The 23,282-nt window shown below is 42.1% G+C and overlaps 1 protein-coding gene and 1 long non-coding RNA gene across 2 annotated transcripts in view; both read left to right on the top strand.

Annotated features, from left to right (window-relative positions):
- Positions 1-23,282, top strand: part of psmg1 (proteasome (prosome, macropain) assembly chaperone 1) — a 44,673-nt gene that overhangs the window by 10,208 nt on the left and 11,183 nt on the right. The window contains exons 4-5 of the mRNA XM_008428672.2: positions 1,929-1,991; positions 2,601-2,799. Coding sequence (XP_008426894.1) covers positions 1,929-1,991; positions 2,601-2,799 — 262 coding nt within the window. The remainder of the gene's footprint in view (positions 1-1,928; positions 1,992-2,600; positions 2,800-23,282) is intronic.
- Positions 8,021-10,770, top strand: LOC108166863 (uncharacterized). The gene is made up of 2 exons (XR_001777255.1): positions 8,021-9,950; positions 10,144-10,770. It is a non-coding gene; the product is annotated as an uncharacterized LOC108166863 (long non-coding RNA).

The raw sequence follows: 23,282 nt of genomic DNA, 5'->3' as shown, positions 1-23,282 counted from the left end.
GACACTGAAAATATTGCATTTGAATTTTTAAAAGTTGAATTTTTTTATATGTTGAATTTTTTTAACACTGAAAAAATATATATATTGAAAATTTGATCTCTGAAATAGGAATGTGAATTTTTTTTAACAAATGAAATTTGCATACATGTACAAATAATGACACTGAAATTTTTTTTAGGTCAAAAATATATTCTGAATTAATTTTTAAATTGAAAAAGTAAGAACAAATATACAACATTCAAATTTCAGATGCATTTTTTATTCAAATTCTGATGGCACATAATTACTTCCATAGTAGCCCTATTCGGGTTAGAGTCTCTTGAGTAAAACGTGGGTTAGAGTTCCAGTTAAACAAAGTTTTACTAAAGTCCTACGGGGTTTAGAGTCCCAGTTGACGGCGTTTCAACTAAAAGCCTAGAGGTTGGAGTCCTTGTCAAACAGCGTTTTTGACTAAAGTCCCAGATAAGGACAGGGGTTCTGGTGTCGTCCCCCCTGGTTGAAAAGGGGTGCGGGTTTTAATGTTTGTAACTTTTTAAATCTTTTATTTTTTTTCAAAATCTTTTTCTCTTTCTTACCGTTTATTCAATGTCACATGCTGTTTTTATTTTTTTTATTATGTAAAGCACTTTGAAAGGCCTTGCTGCTGAAATGTGCTATACAAATAAAATTTAATCGATTGATTCCATATTTGCTAACCTGTAATTTAAGCAAGATAAAGACACTGATGGACAGAATGTGAAATCATTGTCAGAGATTTGTCACACCTGTAACGCTGCTTTAGTTGGCAGGAAAGGAAATAGATTGATGATTAATCAATAGAAGAACCATTTATTCTGTTTATTATATAGCAGCAAGAAGGTTCTGGGTTCGATTCCCGGCCCGGGGTCTTTGTGCGTGGAGTTTGCATGTTCTCCTTGTGCATGGATGGGTTCTCTCTGGGTACTCCGGTTTCCTCCCACAGTCCAAAAACATGACTTTCAGGTTAATTGGCCTCTCCAAATTCTCCCTAGGTGTGAGTGTGTGTGTGTGTGTGTGTGCATGGTTGTGTGTCCTGTGTGTCTCTGTGTTGCCCTGTGACAGACTGGCGACTTGTCCAGGTTGTACCCCGCCTCTCGCCCGGAACGTTAGCTGGAGAGGCACCAGCAACCTTCCTGACCGCACTAAGGGGCAAGAGTATATAGAAAATGGATGGATGGAGATTAATTTGTTGAATAATTGATTTTTCTATCCATTATTCTGTAATTGTCAGAATAATCAATTATTCAATTAATAATGTGAATAATCAATTATTGTATATTTATTAAAATAATCTCACATCCCTAGTTTTGTAGCAGTCTTCTTTACTCAGTAACAGCTTCCACACTTAAGGTTGTTGTTTTGTAAGTGCAAACTTATAGCGGTTGTGCTGTAAACATGAGATGACATAAAGGCATCAGATATTTGAGTTTTTCAGATCAATAACTGCCTGGATCAAAATTGCCAGATTTTGATCACTAGCTGTATTTTCTGTGTAACCAGAATTCAGTTACACAGTTTATTCTTTGTTTGATTACAACAATGTTTGTGCATACTATTTTGTGTTGAAAAGAATTCAAAAACTAGCCAAAATCAATGTGAACTTAAAAGAAAAGCGAAATTTGGCATCAGTCAGAAAAAGCCTGTTCTTTGCTGCCAGTCAGTGTAGAGTGTCTTTAGATATATTTAATTCAGTTTCCCTTTAGATTATCTGACTCATTGAAGTCAAACATTTAAACCTGGAGCAGCAGGATAATGTAATTCTTCAGACAATTTCCGCTATGAAAGCAGCCATTTCTCCCACCTGTTTCTGCCACCTGGTTATAACTCCTTCCAAATTATAGCCTCTTACCTTGTTTTCTCTTCTGTGTGATTGGAAAGTGATGAACAAGATGCTTTTGTTTCTTATTTAGGTTTTGATATGCCATGTGACATGCCACATTGCCGAGGACCAGCTATTCCAGTGGACAGAAAAGGTACCTTTTTCTGCAGCTTAATCACCCTGACAAGACTGACAGTCTACCCTCGTAACCCATGAAAAGGAACAGTTTTACTTTCTCTTCTTCAGAAAGCCATAATCACATGGCAACATGATGACTTAAATAGAATCACTTTCCTTAGAGCGTGTCATTAAGAAAGAATTGACAATCTGAGATTCAGAGACCTTTTATCCTTATGATAAACATTCAAAGATGGTCAGATTTATAGGTCTATTGTTTGGTTTTTTAAACCAAACTGTAGAGCAGAGATCCACTTGGTGATTCTCAGCGGATGGTTATTGGTAAGCTCTTAGAAGGAGAAAACACAGCGTGTCTTCCTGCAGCTGCAGCAACAGAGAATCATGACAGATTTCACTCCTGTCAGCAGATTGGAGGAAGATGGAGCTATAATGGGCGCTGTGTTTTCAAAACCTGACTGTTGCAAATTGGAAAAACATTGGCTGGTTTCAGAAATGTCAGCTTCAGCTGCCAGATGCTGGTGTACGGTTAGAAACTTACATTTAAAAAAAACATGCCTCTGTTTTTATTTCTTTGCACATATTAGATAAATTACTGCAAAATCAGCTTTGTCTTTGTCTCTCCCAGGTGTTCGGCTATCTGCAGACCAGAGGACTCACTGTGACCGTGCTGTCTGACAGCTCTGTGGCTGATTACAAGACTGCAGACTACATGTGCAGCAGCTCTACCCCCTTCCTGCGGTCGCTTCGCTCTAGTGCGTTCAGCGATCAGCCTGTCTGCCCGTCACTGGAGCAGCCCAACATCATTACAGGACTCCCAGCTGCAGGTGTGTTTGGAGTTTTTCTTATCCAAATGAGTCAGACTCATTGCTTTGTCCCACAGAAAATGTGCACAAGACTCTGAACAGGAGCAGCACAACAAGTCTGTCATACTGCTGGGCATATTTAGCAGAGCAATCCATCTCTGTCATAGTTTTTATTCTGCACATAAGTGGTGCTCACTTAACCTGAATTCACTTTGTTCATTGCTGTTTTGGGCTTTTAGAGAGACATTTTGATGTCAAGTTTGCAGTGATAAATGATGCGTAAAGGTGTGCTTCTATTTTTTAAAGGTGACCTATTATGCTTCCTTGAATAGGTTAGGATAAGTCTGTAGCAGTCTTTCTCAAACTGTGGTCCCCAGACCACTGGTGGTCCTTAGACGCTCCCTAGTGGTCCTCAAGGTATTGCATGTGAACAACCATTTATTTGCTGTGACATGAGCTCAAAGTGCAGCGGATACAGTTAGCTTACCGGCAGAAAAAAACTCTGGGGCATAAAACAAAAAACGGAAGAGGGAGAGGGATAAAGATGTTGGAAAGACGAAGAAAAGCTTTTCAAAGTGGTTGAAAGACAGTAGATAAGTAATGTCAGTGTATCAACAGGAGGGTTGTAAATATTCAGGTTAGCTTAAGCCTTAAGCCAACTTAAAATGACAGGTGGTGGTTGTTGTCTCCGCCCGTATTGAACTAATACAGGACGCGATTTATTCCGTATTGCTATAAATGTCTGATAGACACACCTATCACACACATCTCAACAATAAGTCTAATTAAAGCTCCGCGGAGCATTGAGCGGCCCTTGCAGCCAAGCGCCGCTCGGCCTATAACCACCGTGTGGTCCCAGCACCGCCTCACCCCAGCAACCACTGACGCTCTGACGGAGCAACCGAACCCACCCGCGTTGAATTACTCAGCGTGTCATTATTGGCATTTCTCAGAGACAATGCACAATATCTGATGCAGATCGGATGATGCAGCGAGTAGATACAGCTTTTTGATTCACCTAATAGGTGAAGTGAAGTCAAATTATAAACTAATAATGTAGCTGTCACATTCAGTCTTCAGTTTTTTCAGTGGCTACCTGTATTAGCTGTGTGCAAGTGTTCCTGCCCTGCCGCCTGTACTGGACTGTGTTTGAACTTCTCTTTATTAAATTATAATAAACATTATCACATGGGTCTCAGTGTTCATCCTCACCACCACCAACCACAGATCATGACAGTTTAAGTTTTGGGATAATGTATGTGTATCTGAATAGCTTGATTGATAGTTTATCTTGTCACTTGTGTTGAAACTAGCTGCTTTGTGTTTCCATCAGCGCTCCTTGGTGAAGCACGCAACATCTCAGACAGATTGCCCAATGTAGAGAGGAGATACAGCTATTTGATTAACCTAGGGGGTGCAGTGGAGTATAGTTATAATTCTTTAGAGGTTCACCAGAGTCGGTCATAGAAAATCTGGTGCAAATTGGATGAACCCTGTTTGATTTAGAGACGATTGTAGACATGGCGAGCATTGCTGTGCTATATAGCCACCCCCACATGGTTCAGCTAGCAGCCAACATTCACAGAGGTCATTATCATGTCATTTTCTATCAGTTTGGACAGGATTTAACCCATTGGAATCATAGAATAAAAGTCAGACATAAGGCAGAAAAAAAAGGTGACTTCCTGTTTGAGAGGGGCGTGGTTTAGGTGATGTCATCAATTGACCATGTTAATGTGATCAAGGCTGGTCAATAATGAGACATGAAAAGTCTGATTCAGGTGTCACTTTGCCTGTAGAAGTTATTGCATTTTAGTATTTCATGGCACAAAGCCAAAGTTTGACACTTAGCCACGCCCACATGCTTTGATGTACAATAATTCTTTTGATAACTTTTCACCTTCAATGTCTTAAGTGTGTGCTAAGTAAGTTTGAAGTTTGTATCTCAAAAGCTGTAGGAGGAGTTCGATGCGACGTCTATGAAAAACAGGAAATGTCAGCTTTGATCTAAAATGGCCGACTTCCTGTTGGGTTTGGACCATGGGTCCATGAGACTTTTTTGTACATCCTGACAAGATACACATGTGTACCAAGTTTCATAATTCTAGGTTAAAGCATGGCTTGGGGCTGATTATTTAAAATATTGTAGGAGGCGCTGTTGAGACATTAGGCCACGCCCACCAAATATTGCACTGGATTCCTGTCTGGAGTTGGATAAGGATCCATCCCAGTGAGTTTGGTGCAGCTGGACTCAAAATTGTGGAATTCAGACCCAAACGTATAGACACAGCGTTACAGGTAAATTTGCCACTCCCCCACGCCAACCTGCTGCATCCAAACCAAACGGGGTTGGAAACCATTACACACCAACATGTCTTCTGTCTGTGGACACAGTTTCATGTTGATTAGGTCAAAGGGGTAAGATAGTGACCATTCACAGTAAAACATGACACTCCCTGTACTAAGGGGGCGTGGCTTAGGTGATCTCAAAATTTCATAACTGGGTCTTGTAGGTCATCCACAGGTGTTCACACACAGAAAGTTTGGTGGCTCTGTGCTTTTCTTTGTTGGAGATACAACAGTTTATTACTTTCTGGTGAGTCTGTGAACTTTGACCCCTGGTATCATCCCTTTAGCATGCACGAAAACTCACCATTTTGATAACTTTGAATCGGACATGCCTTATGAACCAACTGACCAAGGTTGAAGCCGATACATCAAAAACCCTAGGAGGAGTTCGATCAAATGCGAAGGCAAAATTTGGGGTCAAATTCGCAAATTCAGTCCAAGATGGCCGACTTCCTGTTTGACATGCACTATGATAATAATTATAAATTCTGAGTGTCTTGGGGAGTTCTACAAGTGTACCAAATTTCAAGTCTCTACGATAAAGTAACTGAATAGGAAAGGGTCTTTTGAAATTTTTGCGTAGACCGTAAAATACATACATTTTAAACAGTCTCTATGGGCACACCAATTTTGGTGAGTTTTTGAATATGGCAAAGCCCCCAAAAAGCCAGTTCATTTGTCTGGTGAAAAATAATAATAACAAGCGGCCCTCGCAGCCAAGCGCCGCTCCGGCCTATAGCCTCCGCGGGGGATCCAGCACTGCCGCCCGCCTGCCACTGCGTACGCTGTCGCACAGTTTAGGCACGCGTCCGCCAGGCAGTACGCACTGATGAGTTCAGCATGGTTCTCTGGCGACACACCACAAATTTGGTGCAGATCGGTCGACGTAGAGAGGAGTTATTGCTGATAGAATGACCTAGTGGGCGCAGTGGAGTCGCATTGCAATTCAATCCTGTTGGGCTCTTTAGCATTGAACAAAGGTCGTCTGTATCCAGTTTGGTGCCAACCGGAAGATGCGTGTGTGATTCAGAGACAATTGTATGCATATGGCGAGGGACAGCCAGTTGGCCACGCCCCAATGGGTCAGAGTTCATCAGAGTTCATCATCAGGTCATATTATGTCAGGTGGTAGAAGATTTATTCTTTATGTATTACTCAGTAAAAGTAAGACATACAGTAGAAAAGAAGGTGACTTCCTGTCGGAAGTGGGCGGAGCTAAGGTGACGTCATCATCTGACCATGAGAATGTAATGAGGGTTGGTCAGTAGTGAGACATAGGAAGTCTGAAGCAGCTGTGACCTTGTATGTGGAAGTTATGTCACTTTGATATTTTATGGCGAATAGTCAAAGTTTGGAACTTAGCCACGCCCACATGCTTTGATCTACAAAAATTCCTGTGATAACTTTAGACCTTTAATGTCTCAACTCTGCTGACTGAGTTTGAAGTCTGTATGTCAAATGCTGTAGGAGGAGTTTGATCAGATGCGAAGTCTCTGATAAACAGGAAATGGCGGCTTTTATCCAAAATGGCTGACTTCCTGTTGGGTTTTGACCATGGCTTCACGAGACTTTTTTGTAGGGCCTGACGAGATACACATGTTTACCAAGTTTTATATTTCTAGGTTAAAACATAACAGTTTTGTGTTTCATGGCGAGTCGGTGAACTTTGACCCCTGGTACGACCCCTTCAGCATGCACGAAAACTCACCAATTTGATAACTTTGAATCGGCCATGCCTTATGAACGATTTAACCGAGTTTGAAGCCGATTGATCGAATTCCCTAGGAGGAGTTTGATCAAATGCGATGTCTGTAAACGGCCAAAATGGGSTCAAAATCGGAACTTCAATCCAAAATGGCCGACTTCCTAGTTTAGGGTTAGGGTTAATCCCCAAAAAGCCCCTTAAATGGGGGGGAAGAATCGTAATAATAAACAGTACAATTACAATAGGCCTTCTCAGCGCTTAGCTGCTCGGGCCTAATAATAAACAGTACAATTACAATAGGCCTTCGCAGCGCTTAGCTGCTCGGGCCTAATAATAATGACCAAAACAAAACACGGGAAATATTAAGGTCAGCTAAATTGTTGTTGCGGGACCTAAATAGGACCCTCTCCTTTACTCCCACCAACTGATTCTGTCGTCACGGTTGCTTAGAGACGGACACTACGCAGCTGCTATCAACCCGCCTCTTTTTAAAATGTCCACCTGATACTATACCGTCCTTAGAAGCAAAACCTCTTGCAAAAATACGGTAGTGGAAGGACACAGGCTAAACAATCACAGTGACGTTTAATAGGGGCATTAAAAAATGTGTCTGCGATATTCAGTGTCGCACAGCGGGTTGTTTGATATCAGACAGAATGGGTCAGGAGAACAGCTCAGAACCTAAAGAACCAGACATCAGTCTCTTCATCCCTCAATCATTTAATATAAATATAATATAAATGGCAATTTAAATAACAAATCATACAAATAGATTAATAGTAAATTAATACATATTGTGAAGAGAAACCACTTATTTTTTCAACATTAAAATCGTTTGTTAGGATTGTGTAGGAAAAATGTTGATATCTTTTAAAAATTCATGGCTTTGTCGTCAATGTTATTTCACCATTTTATTAATGTGGGTTGCCAGTTTGGATCAGGCTTCCTATCAAGCTATAAGAATGATAGAAAGCTTGCTAACAAAATGCCTCAGACCTGCAGCCCATAGGCGGTTCTAGACACAGGCTAACAGAAGTGGCTCTTTGGCTCACTTATATATTAAATGATGAAATATTGCCCTGTTCTTTGTTTCATTGTTTTTTAATTGCCCTGTAGGCAGCAATTTAATCATCTATATACATTTATTATTATTAATACTTTCATTAAAGATGAGTTGTACAAGTTTATGTTATGGGGGGGTCGCCAACGACATGTTCGAATATATATCTCAGAAAGTATGTAGTTGTGCCCCTGCTGATGAGTATAATGTTGCTGTTTCTGCTATTGACAGTGCTGGAGGGCTGTGTTGATCTGAGACTGTAGTTGTTAAACAGACCATAGGAGAGCAAGTAGCTGGTTATGAAGTTATGAAATAAGCAAATTTGCTTCTATTTTACTAAATAAGCCCTACTACTTCCATAGCAACTTGTCTGCAGACTGCTTTAAAGATCAAAAAAGCTCAAAGGGGTTAACTCTATATAATTTTTTGATGTTAGCTCCTCTGAGATCTAGAATTGTAAGACAGTGATGTCAAGGCAAAGAAAACACAGTAGCTGCTGGTAGGGGCCATTCAGGGGCCCCTAGAAATGGTTGAATTGTAACACAGATCATAGATCTAAAGCTGTAGCAGTCATCTATTGAGAATGATAATGTTATTACATTTTATTTAATGTATTCAGCAGAGAAAAAATGGTACATTTAGGATTTAATTAGGAAGTTTACTTTATAAAAGTACAAAAAACCACGTTGATAGTTTGATTGTTGTGTTGCCATGGCTACAATGTAACGTTTGTTTTTGAGCTGGGTTTGTTCACAAATACATAAGAGCAAATAATAACCAATAATCAGTGATTGATTTTAAACTTGGCCAATTAAACTAGGCTTCCCATCACAGACTTCACTAAATCTATATTTATTTAAACACTGTTAGTGATGCTGAAGTAGGAGCGGCTTGGGGAGCCTAAATCATGATTCTGTTTAAGGCCCCATAATACCTTTGTCGTATTACAAAGAGTGTGCTGAGTCAAACTGTATCATCATGATTAGTTTATTCAGGGTCACCAAACTTCCAGCATGGGCATCAACATTAGCAATCAGCGTCACCTGGACTACCTGAGCTTGGCGCTCTTTTATGATGTCATCACGGGTGGCCATTTGTAGTTTTTAACCATGCATAACATTAACACCACATCTCCCTTCTCTAGAATCAATGGGTGGATTATCATTGATTCAACAGACCTTACTGGATTATTTTATAATAATCCTCTAAGAAACGGACCTTCTATAGCTGGAAGGACTGTTTCTACCTAGAGCTAGAAAAAACAATATAAATAGAAATACATATTTAATCATTCTTATACTTTAGCATAATATTTACACACATTATTTCATTTTCTTTAAGTATAAATTCAGTTTATCACAATCCATCTCCCAAACCTGGTTCTAGGAGTAGGTGAAAGTTCAGGAAGGCTCTGCTGTGTAGGTTTTTCGGAACTCTGTTGAGATTGTTCTGGAGCAACATCACCTTCCAGTACTTCTGTCTGGCTCTGTCAAAGACTCCATGGCAACCAAATGATGATGATTTTGTCTAATTGTTCCATGGGGTCCTTCCACAAGGTATGAGCGTGAAGTAGAATGAGTTTTAATCACTGCTTCACTTGTGCCTTGGTCTTTAATCCACACACCTTGTCCTGGAGTAAGTTTGCTGAGAACTGTTGCTCTGTGGTGTGAATCATATCTCTGCATCTTTTATCCTTCTCTCCTTTTCTTTTTGAGTAACCATCTTCCTGTTCGGAAGAACTGGCCTCAACAAAGATAGAAGTGTTGGCACCGTCGTGCGAAGTCTTCTTCCCATAAGAAGCTCTGCTGGGCTGTATAAATTCCAAAGTGGTGTTGCTCTGTAGGCGAGTAAGGCAAGATATGGATCAGCTGCTTTCTTCAACAAGTTCTTTATTGTTTTAACAGCATGTTCAGCTTTCCCGTTACGTTGTGGATATCTTGGGCTACTTGTAATATGGCGAAATCCATATAACTTTGCAAAAGCAGCACAGGAAAACTGAGGACTGTTATCTGTGATCATTACTTCTGGAATGCCGTGACGTGCAAACCCAGATTTCAGGTGAGGAATCACATCTGCTGATTTTGTGGGACTTAGTTGAGCAATTTCCACAAATCTTGATGCATAATCCACAACCAGAATATAATTTTTCCCTTGCAAAGTAAACAGATCAGCCCCAAGTTTTTGYCATGGTCTGTCTGGATACTGTGATGGCATCAGTGGCTCAATGTGATTTTCTTTCTCTCCGTTGCAGGTGTGGCATTTTAGAACCAGTTCTTTTAGCTGCTGGCTCAGTCCAGGCCACCACACTGACTGCTGCGCTCGTTCTCGACATTTCACCACTCCCTGATGTCCTTCATGTAATCTCATGAGCACATTGTTTCTCATAGTTGAAGGAATAACGATTCTTTCTCCCTTTAACAAAAGACCATCCTTAAGAAATGCCTTTTCAGCCCAATACAGTCTGAGTGCTGGTTCATTGTTACAGTGTGTAGGCCATCCTTCCCTCACACATCTGCATCACACATGCACATATGCTGTCCCTTTTCAGCTCCTCTCTCAGCTCTTCAAGGTAGCTATGTGTGAGATACACTGAATTTATCAGTTTATTTATTTATTTTACTGTTCATATTTATTATAGTTTTATTATAATAAGTTAATTCCTTCAGAACTTTATTTTGTCTGTCTTGTGCCGTGATCGTCTGTACTAATATTTCCTATACGTCATTGAATGTGTCTGTTTTACGTGTGTTCCTGGAACGTGCCGTTTTGCGAGGCAGTGTTCTGTTTTTCGTCTGCTGAGGAGCGTTAGGCACCAGGTGTGACAGACTGAGTTTTCTTGTGTTAAGGTAAATAAAACCCTTTTAATTCACAAAGACAACTCCGGACGTCATCTTTGCCTGATCCCAGCAACATATGCTTGCAGGCAAGTTTTGTATCACACTATCCACATAAATATTTGAGTCTTCAACCCACTTCATTTTAGTTTCTGTTAAATTTTCTGTCATGGGGGTACGTGACAGAGTGTCAGCTGTCCACAGATGTTTCCCTGGTACATATGAGATGGAATAGGAATATCTCATGAGACGCATTCTAAAACGCTGAATGCGCGGTGGAAGGGCATCCAACCTCTGAGAACCCAACAGACTCACAAGTGGTTTATGATCAGTCTCCATTTGGAAATGTTTGCCAATGAGATAATTACTGAACCTTTCACAAGCCCAGGTAAGACTCAAAGCTTCTTTTTCCACTTGTGCATATCTCTGCTCAGTCTGTGTTAATGCTCGTGACACATATGCAACAGGTCTTCATTCCTAACCCCATTTTTGAAGCAGCACACTCCCCAGACCATAAGCTGACGCATCTGCTGATACTTTACATTCCCAGTTAGTATCGTACATGGCTAACACCGGCGGAGATGAAAGCATTTCTTTCAGTTCTTTAAATCAGTGGTCCCCAACCTTTTTATTGCCGCGGACKGGTCAAGACTTGGAAATTTTGCTGCGGCCCGGAGGTTGGGGGGAAGATTGGGGGGGGCATGCTGGTGTTCCCGGTAAAGCCTCAATATGCCCAATTTGGTTTTTCTTGGCCTTTTTATTGCAGCCTGTGGGGTTTTCCCTGACTGGGAACGAGAATAAAACCTGTTAAATGTGACAGGTAGCCAATCAGAAAGCAGGGTGACGTAAGAACAGAGGGGAATCACAAACAGATGACATATCGCTCAACTATGAGTCCGGTGGATATCGGAGATGATATGTGCACATAAAGCGGCTGCTCCCTTCGTCTTTTATCCACCGCCTTTTCTTTTTGTTACGTCTTTTATCTCTTAAAACGAGTACACAAACTATCACTACTGCTACTACATCATCATCCGTGTTTGGTTATTCTAAATTTCCGTATGCTATTTTGGGGGTTTTACTGGATTATCCTCTGGAGTCGGGATGTTCGTGACTGGACTCGGTTCCTGCCGTGTGGCTGGAAACACAAACCGATCGAACCTGTTGGACTTTTATCAGCTCTGTGGTCACAGAGGTTTGGATAATCGGCCGACAATTCTTAAATCTTGCCGTCTAAACTAGACTTCAGACTCACAAGCTCTACTCCTCTCCTCTCGACCACTGCCCAAACGCTCTGACTCTGGTCGCTATGGTAACGTKTACATATCSCTTCAAAATAAGATACAGATGTGCCACAAAAACAAACATTTTACTTTCGTGAAAATTTTAACTCACGATAATGACTAACGGGAGCCCTGAGCTTGTTTCTCTGCAACGAGACGGTCCCATCTGGGAGTGATGAGAGACAATGACACCCGAAGTGTTGCTTATATCCACAGCCTGCTTGGTCTCTACGTGGCAAAGCAGCTTGAAGCTTCATTGCCTCATTAGCAGCCGGTCGCCGCAAGTTACGCAGAGCGGCTTGTAATGTGGGACTCACCTACCGGTCCAGGATAAATCCATTCTCCTGTCTCTTCTCTGGGCCTTTTCCCCTTTGCAAAGAAACTTTCCAAAGACATCTGATTCGTTTCTTACTCATTTTGCTGCTTGTGGGCTCAATGTTGGCGCGCAAGTAACCGAGAGAATCCGGTTAAAGGATTTTCGAAATAAAAGATCCTCCAGACTCAAATAATACATAAAACGGAAATATTTAATTATTTCTTACGCGGCCCGGTGCCAATTGGTCCACGAACCCGTACCGGGCCGTGGACCGGGGTTGGGGATCACTGCTTTAAATGCTCTGGCCTGATCAACTCCGCATATCCAACAGTTTTTCTTTGACAAGAGATCCCGCAAAGGCTTGTCTGGCTCTAACTGTGGAATAAACTTCCCCAGCTGGTTAACCATTCCAAGGAAGCTTCTTAACTCACTCACATCTCTTGGTTCTTTCATCTTTCTCACAGCTTCTGTTTTATTTGAATCAGGACTAACTCCATTAATGGAGATAATGTGGTCCAAAAATTTTACACTCTGCTTTGAAAGATCACATTTATCAATGTTCAGTGTAATACCAGCTTCTTGAATCTTTCCAAGAACGGTATGCAGACGAGCATCGTGCTCCTCCTGTGTTCTCCCCCACACTAACACATCGTCCATGTGGCAAACTACACCACCTAGTCCCTCTGTAACCTCTGTTACCATTCTGTTTTGGAAATGCTCAGGGGCAGACGCTATACCAAAGGGTAGCCGTTTAAAATAATATCGGCTAAAAGGTGTAATGAAAGTTGTATATTTTGCTGTATCTTCAGTTAGCACTTATACCGTTAAACTTATCCTGGGGGTCAGATAGCAGAGGTCAGAGTGCAAAGGCAGTAGATCATGAATGTGCTGTAAATAAACTAAGGTGAGAAAAAGGGGCATCACACAATTCAAAAATTCAAGAAAAACCATTAAAAACTRCCAAGTTTTGTTGGCAGCCATTTTGTCTCCAACCTGTAGACTGAGGGAAATCCCAGGGGCCCTGGGGCCCAAACCACATGACCAGAGGTGAAGAGCCCAGGACCAACCATGGCAACAGACAAGCAGTACCGCCTCTGAGTCTCAGCCCGACTTCACATGTGATGTTCCATTTGCCCCATCAGAAGCTGTYCAGGGCAGCATTCAGTCCCGCTGTGCAGAAAAATCTGGACAAAGTTTGTGGCCCTCCTTGACAGAGCGAGGGGGAGACAGAGAGATACAGCAGATGAGTCATTGTTTTCAAACCTTCGTCTCACGTCAGGCAAAATCCGGTGGTCTTTTCTGCCATAGGAGACCCTCAGAAACGACGGCTGGGTCTCGTCCTTTAGCCTGGTGTTTCCTCAGAGATCAGATCCTGTAAGCTGTAATCCGTCCTCACGTGACAACAGGAAAAATCAATCCAACTTCACTGACCTCTGTAGAAGCTGTAAGAATCGTCCACTAGGTCTTTGCTCTCAAACAGCAGTCCAGCAGAAGATGGTACAATTCATATGTGTAGAAAGTGCAAATGTCCAAGTAAACGCGGCTAAGAACAGCAGAGGCCTGAAGCCGAAGCCAGAGACCTTTCTCCTCACCTCCTCGCACGGCCCTGAGCCCGCAAAACCCGGCCCCCACGGTCCCCATCAGACCACAGGACTACTAGAGTAAAACACAAAGTAAATTCAGAAAATAGAAGTGTATGCCACCTTTTGCTCACATAATTATAAATTAAATGTCTTTTCTGTAGCTTGTGATGAAGATTTTGTTTCTTTTGTTGTTCCAGCCAGGCTCAGGGTCACTGGAGCGGCTCAGATAACGTCCACTGCCTCAGTCCCTGAGCTCCAAAGAAAAGATTAAAATAGAAATGCGTTAAGATGATGCACCCTCAGATGTTTCAGAATTAACTGGTTGTGGAATCAACTCCTCTCAAAAATTAAACTCTAAGAAATTATTAAAATGCAAGCAAAATTTAGTATTTCCAGCTTCGTACACTTTTCATAAATTGGTTATTCAAATGCATATGTGAACTAATCAATTCAATATTGTCCAATTTTACACAAAAGCATCCCTGTGATATTGCCACGCTTTGAGACAACCAGTTAAATTTCCTTAATAATTTAGGTCAAAAAGAAAACTGTAATCAAATATTATTTATTCCATTAATGAAAATATTACCATTATCCTGATACTTTTCAAAACAGCTGAGGTATTTACCTGGAGGCTGTCTGTTTAACAGGTCGCCTCCTTTCTTCTGCACCATGTATTCTATTCCCCTTTTTTGTTTTTCTCTTTCTCCCTTATTTTGATATTCGTCATGCTTTGCCAAATAAGTTATTAATGCTTCTATTTGCTCACTGAGCGTAATGCGTGGGCCAATGCCCCACTTTTGGTCGGTCAAATTTCTCCTTTTCAAGTTCACCCTCCATCTGTTTAGGCTCAAAATTTAGGCTAAAAAAATCACCTCTCTTTTCTTTTTCTTTTTTTTTTTTGCAGTTTTGCTGGCACGGCGGTGAGGAAATCAAACACAGCAGACAAAACCAGACAAAATCAAAAACCTCCCACAGATTATAATTTCCCAATGTTGACCATGGTTTTAAAACACATTGCAATAAACAGAAAAGAGTACACTTCAACACATAACGTCTGCTCAGCGGCAGAAGCTTACACACACAGCTGACAGACACACACACACAGCTTTACACAGAAATGGATCCACCCTTTTCAACTCCTATTTTTGTCCTCTTTTTAACACTTATTACTTCACTTATTACTCTATGGAAAAGGGATCCCCAAACTTTTTCCTGTGAGGGCCACATAACTTACCTTCACGGGTGGGGGGCTGGAGTCAGTTTGTTACAGAAAAAGTGACGATTGCAGGAGTGCCTAAATGTAAAAATGTATTGTTTTCAGAAAGCACAATCAAATAACATTCTCTGGGTTCTTCACAGAACAAGTCAGGAAATAAATAATAACACTATTAATGAAATAAATAATAACCAAACAACCCTGTCTGGGTTCTTCACAGAAAAAATCCAGGAAGGATTATAGTCCGTATTTTCCCAACTATGAGCCGCACCGGACTATAAGCCACAACCCCTAAGTTTTGTTTTTTTAACCAGTAAACATACACATATAAGCCGCAGATATCTCTGCCACTCCAGGTTTTCCACAACGATGCAGCAGCAGCAGAGGGGGGCTGACACCCAAAATTGGAGTTATAACAGGTCAATTAAATATCACATTTATTAGGGTTGAAAAAGAAAAAGTTGCCAAGATTAGATTTAACAGAACTGATTACGGTAGTTTCCGAACGGTAACTAACAGTAAAAGTGCTGATCCTTCGTGTCTTCTACTAGCTTGTGCTAAATCAGTGGTCCCCAACCTTTTTATTATCGCGGACCGGTCAAGACTTGAAAATTTTGTTGCGGCCCAAGGGGTTGAGGGGGAGGGGGTGGGGCACGGTCAGATAAGGCTTCTGCATGTTGGTGTTCCCACTAAATACTGAATAATATGCCCTATTTGGGTTGTCTTGGCCCTTTTATTGCAGCCTGTGAGGTTTTCCCTGACTGGGAACGAGAATACAACCTGCTGAATGTGACAGGTAGCCAATCAAAAAGCGCGGTGACGTAAGAACAGAGGGGAATCCTAAACAGCTGACATATCGCGCAACTGAGAGTCCGGTGGATATCGGAGATGATATGTGGAAATGTTTATTATTAAATCTAAAGGTCATTATTGTTTATTCAGTTAAAAATGTTAACTATGAAAAAACATTCACCTCCAAATCATAGTGCAGCAAATAGAGCGGCTGCTCCCGTCGTCTTTTATCCACTGCCTTTTCTTTTTGTTACGTCTTTTATCTCTTAAAATTACTCCACAAACTTTCACTATTGCTTCTACATCGTCATCCGTGTTTGGTTATTCTAAATTCCCGTATCCTATGTTGGGGGTTTTACTGGATTATCCTCTGGAATCGGGATGTTCGTGACTGGAATCGGTTCGTGTTGCTCCTGCCTTGGACACACGAACCAATCGAACCTGTTGTTCTTTTATCAGCTCTGTGGTCACAGAGGTTTGGATAATCGGCCGACAATTCTTAAATCTTTCCGTCTAAACCAGTCTTAAGACTGACAAGCTCAACTCATCTCCTCTCGACCACTGCCCAAACGCTCTGACTCTGGTCGCTATGGTTACATTTATATATCCCTTCAAAATAACAGAAGCACCACAAAAACGAACATTTTACTTTCAAGAAAATTTTATCAACCTTTATTTAATTATTTATCCTATGGTGGACCGTTCTCAACGCTTTGTGTTTCTTGGGCAAGTCTCATATTGGCTATGCAGTTCTTTTCCGAGGGCAGTACTCCCCGAGGGTAAAACCGACAAAACCTAGCCTTCCCCGCGTCCGGCAGAAGGTTGGGGCGGCTAACTCCTGCTGCAAGCCTATCAACCTTTTAACTTTGACTCTTAACAACTTAATGTTTATATTTTAACTCTTAACTTAACTTTGACTCTTAACGTTTATATTTTAACTCTTAACAACTTAACTGACTCTTAACAACATAACATTTAGCTTTTAACTCTTAACTTAACTTTGACTCTTAACAACTTAACGTTTATATTTTAGCTTTAACTTTACTCCTATGAACTTGAAAACATTTAGACAGACCAGTCAAAAGCAGTACGAACGACAGCTGACAACTAACAATGGCTGACAACTTAGACAATTCAGTAACAAGCAGACTAACCTGGTAAACAGTACAGACAACGGCTGATAACTGAAATTTATACAGACCTGAGAAACAGTACAATGGTGTATATTAAGGAACAAATGTCCTTACCTTTCATGTGGGCCCTACACCAGAGTACTGTTTCGGAAAGTCTGCGCCTGAACGGCCAGACCAATCTCTGCTCATGTGTCAACACAAACCATCCTCTGCTACCAACTGTTGAGAATGAAAATCCTGATCGATGAATCATAATTTGTATTGACGCATGGAGCATAAAATCGGCCAAGAAAAGCATCCAAACTTTACTTATTTTATTCACTTTCAGAGCTGAAAGGAGACGCTTTTACCATTACATTTGAGAAGAGTTTCTAAAAAAGTCTGTGCGGCGTCTGAGGAGAAGAAGGAGGTTAGCTGATTATATGGACTGAAGACACTCCCTGAAATCACATCATGTCTCTGTTTCTCTGATAAGTTTCTGTTTCTCTGAGGAATGAGCCTTAGTGTGTAACAGAATCAAAAATGTAACTCTTTACTATGGGCTATTTGTTTAACAGCATGTGACTCTTTCTCGACCTTGGTAAAGCGTCTCAGCGTCTTTAATGAAAATGGTTCAGCTCCCGGTTCCAGTCTGATGGAATAAGGCTGTCTCACCTCTCCAAGACCACTGCATAGCTTTGGATAACTAGTTTTTAATGTTTCAACAGTTATCTCATTTAATCTAGCTACAAGCTCCAGCTTCTGACTGGCTGGTCTACCCAAAAGTGCAGTTTGCAGGTGTTTCATAATATACACACTTTCCTGTATCTCATTTTCTCCTTTTTTTCATGAACATCTCAGAACAGACACGTTTGGGATGGGATGGGATGGAGAGCTGCCACACTTATAAAACTGAGAAATCTCCCTTTTATTATTTGTAGTAGTGTGCAACTTGGGTTGATATTTAGTCTTAGCATGCTTAACACTGCTTTTGTTCACCCTGTTGACAGATTTTCCATTTTTGGTCTCTGATCTGATATCACTGCGCAGACAGGATTGCTCCGTTCCACCTCTTCACTTTGTCTTGCTGAATTAATAGCCTTTTTCAGTGTCAAATCTGGGTCGAGCTGCATACGTTCAGATAACCTTTTATCCTACAGTCCCACCACCAGTCTGTCACAAATCAGTTCATCATGTAGCGCTCCATACGTACAATGTTCTGCTAGCGCATACAGTGAAGTAACAAAGACATCTGCAGTTTCATGCTCCTCTTGTTTGCGCATGTTGAACCTGGCTTGCTCATAAATGACATTTTTCTTGACAACAAAGAAAGCTTGAAAACCATCACAAACTCCTTGATACATGTTTCTGTGAGCATCTGGTAACGCTAATCCCCGCAGAACATCATCTGCTTTGTCTCCCATGCAATAAATGAGCGTGTTAAGTTGGTTCTCCTCAGAACTAGACTTCAAGTTATTTGCCAGACGAAACCGTTCGAATCGTCTTATCCACTTGGCCCACTCCTGCGGCTTTGTGAAGTCGAAAGACTCTGGCGGCTGGATACTGAACGTTGCAGATGGACCAGCAGAACCATCTCTCTGTACGTCGTCCTCAGCCATGTCTCCGGTTGCCGAATAAAGTTGCAGCCTCACTCCTGACACCATGTCGTATTATTACAAAGAGAGCGCTGAGACAAACTGTATCATTGTGATTAGTTTATTTAGGATCACCAAACTTCCAGCATGGGCATTAACAAAGCAATCAGCGTCACCTGGACTACCTGAGCCTGGCGCTCTTTTATGATGTCATCACAGGTGGCCATTTGTAGTTTTTAACCATGCATAACATTAACACCACAACCTTGGACCGGTCCTGCATGAAGAGTGAGCCGCTGAGCACATCTTTGTTTTAATCTGCCTGGAATCCCCTGGTAGCCCCTATGCCAGTTCACCGATGCTTTTGGGATATTTTGATCTTTTTAACTGGCATGTTTGGCAATATATGCTGCGGTCCAAATAATTGGTACAATATTTTCACAGATATTTATGTGATGTTTTGTGAGCTCCAAATGCTGTGGGCCAAATCTTCCTTTAACAGTTGAGGTTCTGAGGTAACTTCTATTCACATCTGCTCACCTCCAGCCCAAATCCCGTCAGCAGCGGGTTTAACCCGCCTGGTAGTAATGTTAAGGAGAAGCAGAGAGCGAACAGAGAGCAGGTGGTACCAGGGATTTGAGATGTGTTGTGGTGACAGGGCGCAGATCTGCCCCCTTCCTCCTCACCATGGGCCCCGTGTCTTAACAACATGGAGGCAGAGGAACTGAGAATCCTCAGTCATTATTAGGACAAGGGGAGCCAGACTCATTAATTTTGCTAAATATTATTGAGGGGCACAAACAAGCCTCCTGATAAACAGATAAAAAAAGAAAAAAAAAGAAAACAAAACATATGGACACCTTATGCCTAAGCATGGTGTTCGTTATGGACAATCCATGACGAGCACAGAAGTCGAGCACAGAAGTCTAACAACAGAACACCACTCGGGTTCAGATCAGGGAGTCCATTTCTCTCAACCACACCCCTCCAGGTCTCACTGTCATTGTCCACATGAGCATTGCATGGTCCACTAGAACAAGGGGGTAATACTTCCTTGTTGTACAATAGCGAGGGGGACTCCAAAAAGGATGGGTAATCACAAACAGTCAGAACCTGGTCCCCCACTCGTATGCAAAGGGAGGCAACCCTCTAGTTCACGGGGGTGAATCCCAATGAACAGGGACCAAGATGGGGCCCAAGATGCCTCTCACCAGGGGCATCCTAAGAGTAGAGGAGTATCCAACTGCTTTCGTGAAGACTGATTCCAGAACCCGAGCTATGCATTGAGGCGAGACTGACTATTTTAGCCATAAACCTCTCAAGAGAGGTAACATTCCACGTCCTAAGAGCCAGCTTCTCTAACGGAGGATCAGATCATCAAGGTTCCTGCCCTCAGCTACCACATTTCCCCCACTGCACCTGACCCCTTTGGCCCCTCCCGCAGTTGGTGAGCCCATGGGAAGGGGAACCCATGTCTCAACTTTGGGCTGTGCCCAGCCGGGCTCCATGGGTTGAAGCCTTGCCACCAGGCACTCGCAAACATGCCCCACCTCCAGGCCTGGCTCCAGGGTGGGGCCCCAGTGATCCGTGTCCGGGCAAGGGAACACTGTTTCCAATGGTTGTATTCATCATAGAGAGTCCTTTGGGCTGCACTTTATCTGTTCCTCAACTAGAAGCTGTCTGCCTTTGGTGACCCTATCAAAGACGTGAAGCTCCTAACAGCATAGCTCCTAGGATCATTGGGACACTCAAACCCCACCACCATGATAAGTTGGGAGCCCATGGGGGGCTGTATTATAACAACCTTTAAAATGGTTCCAAAGTAAATCTCATGCAGGGCCTTGTGTTATGTGTAATTATAACTCTTGGTAATTCATTTCATAATTGATCACTGTTATCAATATGTGTATGAGACAGTTTCAACATTCAGTGTCCAATTAGTATAGTTAATACTTAGAACCGTAGGCTCATTATTTTAACGTCTTAATCTATATTTGTTGTTAGTAAAATGGCAGAACAAGTATTTAAATTGCTTTGCGTCGTATTGATTGGCTCACAGTGTATCGCTCTAGGCCAGGGGTGTCCAAACTTTTTGCAAAGGGGCCAGATTTGGTGTGTTAAAAATGTAGGGGGGCCGACCTTGGCGGACATTCTTTACATAGAACAGCAATATATTTAAACAAATTTCAGCAAGCCATTCTGTGTTTCACATTTGCTTTTTTATTTTAATTTCAGCGATCTTAAGAATGTCTTTTGGTTCATTTGAAACATGCATATCATATGCAATTGAATAATCACTTCACTTTTTTAACACTAACTTTTTTCTAATGGTTAAACAGAAGTAATTGTACTCTTGAGTGCAAATTACATTTGAAACATAAAAAAATATCTCACCATGGCAGTTCAATATTTACAGAATCTTTAAATAACAGAAATGAGCAAGTAATAGTCATATCAACAAGTGCAGGGCTCATTTTACATTAGTAACTATAAATGTTGATTACATTTTAAAAAGTTTATTATTCTGGAGTGAAAACTGAAAACTTGTCTGAATTTATGACTGATTTTGAACTTAAAAAATAATTTATTCAGAGACTTATTGTAAATGACAAATGACTTGTCTGCATTAATGTGATGGGTGATACTGAGATCTGGACTGCAGCACATAGGCCAGGTCATCTCAAAGACAGTGGTATTGATGCACAAGATGTCTCGTAAGTGAGAGTCCGTTAGCCGTGTCCTCACACGGCTCTTATTTAAGTTCATTACCGAGAATGTCGACTCACACAAATACGTCTACCCAAACAAGCTTAGCATTTTCTTACCAAATGCTTGAATCTCTCGAAACCTGTTCTTATCCAGCTGTCGGTTAAAGTTGGAGAGAAAGCTGCTGGTGCCGACCGCGGCTCTCTGCGTCACACTGCAGCTCAATGAGCTCCAGCTGCAAAAGGTCTGGAACATCATCTGTGTCCACGGAGAAAGGTGATGAAAAAAGAACGATCTTCTTCTCGATAGCTGCAAAATCCCAAAAGCGTTGTTTAAACTCTTCAGCCAGAGATGAAATATCTGATGCGTACCGACATTGCTCTGTGGGAATCTGGTCATGATTTCTTGCAGCGCTGAAAAGTGTGCAGTATTGGGTTGGGTCGGCGACAGGTGTCTTTCAAACAGTTGCAGCTTGGTTCCAAAGGCTTTGATGTGCGAATATAGTTGGCTTATGACTGCGTCTGGTCCCTGGAGACTGGTGTTCAGGACATTAAGGTGCTTTGTAATATCAACTAGAAAACCCCAAATCAGCCAGTCACATAGGGTCACTTAGTTCTTGCATAGGTTGTCCTTTTTCAGCCAAAAACTCACCAATTTCTTGCCTAAGAAAATAGAAGCGTGACAATGCAGAACCCCGACTGAGCCATCTCACGTCATTGTGATAGACAACATCTCCATATTCCGCATGAATCTCGCTTAGAAACTGTTGGAACTGACAGTGGCATAGCGCTCTGGAGCGGATTTAGTTCTCGCCGGTTCCATAACACAGGGCTTAAAGTAAAAAAAAATCCTGAGCCTGAAACTTATAGTTATGATAGAAATTTACTATAGCGTTGCTATTGCCACAGTTTAATAAAAAGTGTCTTTGAATAGTGCAACAATTGCTTCTAAAAATACAATTAACAAGCTAAACACTCAAACTTAAATAAGACTTTAGTACATTTCAACTCAAAACAAAATGTAAAATGTCTGTGCCGAAAAGGTTTGACTTACAGGCAAAAATCCCTCAATATTAAATAAGAGTCCTTTCAGTCTGTCATGTTGGGGGGTAGTTTACGAACCCACATGCGAGAACACAACCAGACAGGCAGTAAGGTTACAATGATTTTATTGAAAGGTAAGGAGGTGAGTTCTGGAACTGCGGACCGGGTCGTCTGACTGTCAACAGGGGAGCACAGGGTTAGACAGAGCGCTGTGATGAATTGAATGATGACGACTGAGGAGGGCTTACTTGGAAGGAGGATGRAGAAGATGGAGTGGAGTGAGAACGGTAAGTAATCCTGGAACGGTCAGGTGACTTCACCTGAGGTGACAGCCTGGAGCTAGGTCTGTCGGAGGATGTTCTCCGGGAACGGTGAGTAATCCTGGAACGGTCAGGTGACTTCACCTGAAGTGACAGCCTGGAGCTAGGTCTGTCGGAGGTTGCTCTCCGGGAGGGTTCGGGCGCGGGTCTCCTGACCCGTGGCGTCCCGAAGGGGGATCCACCGGAGACGGATCGACAACAGGGAGCAGTACGCACACACACTCGGGGTTGGCGACAGCCGGTAACACCGGCTTCGTCGAGGGAGGACACAGACGGGAGGATCTCACGAGGGGTGGCGTCTAGGCCGGTAATACCGGTAGCGTCGAGGGAGGACACAGAGGGRGATGATCCACGGAGGGAAAGGCACACTCACTCAGAAGCCAGCAACGATGGAACGAACCAGAGCAACGAGGAGGCGGCGGAAGAATCTGACGAGGAAACAACAGGGGTTAGATCCAAAGAATACTCAGAGGGCCTAGTTCTGGAACGTAGTGTTACCAATGCGAGCAAACACTCAGGCGGTGAGATGAAGTGGAGCCGCTGCTTATATCCACCGTCAACGCCTCCTCAACAAGCTGCAGGTGTGT

Source organism: Poecilia reticulata, linkage group LG14, assembly GCF_000633615.1.
Source record: "Poecilia reticulata strain Guanapo linkage group LG14, Guppy_female_1.0+MT, whole genome shotgun sequence".
Lineage (NCBI taxonomy): Eukaryota > Metazoa > Chordata > Actinopteri > Cyprinodontiformes > Poeciliidae > Poecilia > Poecilia reticulata.
The sequence above is the reverse complement of the archived record's forward strand: the minus strand, read 5'-3'. Positions and strand labels throughout refer to the sequence as shown.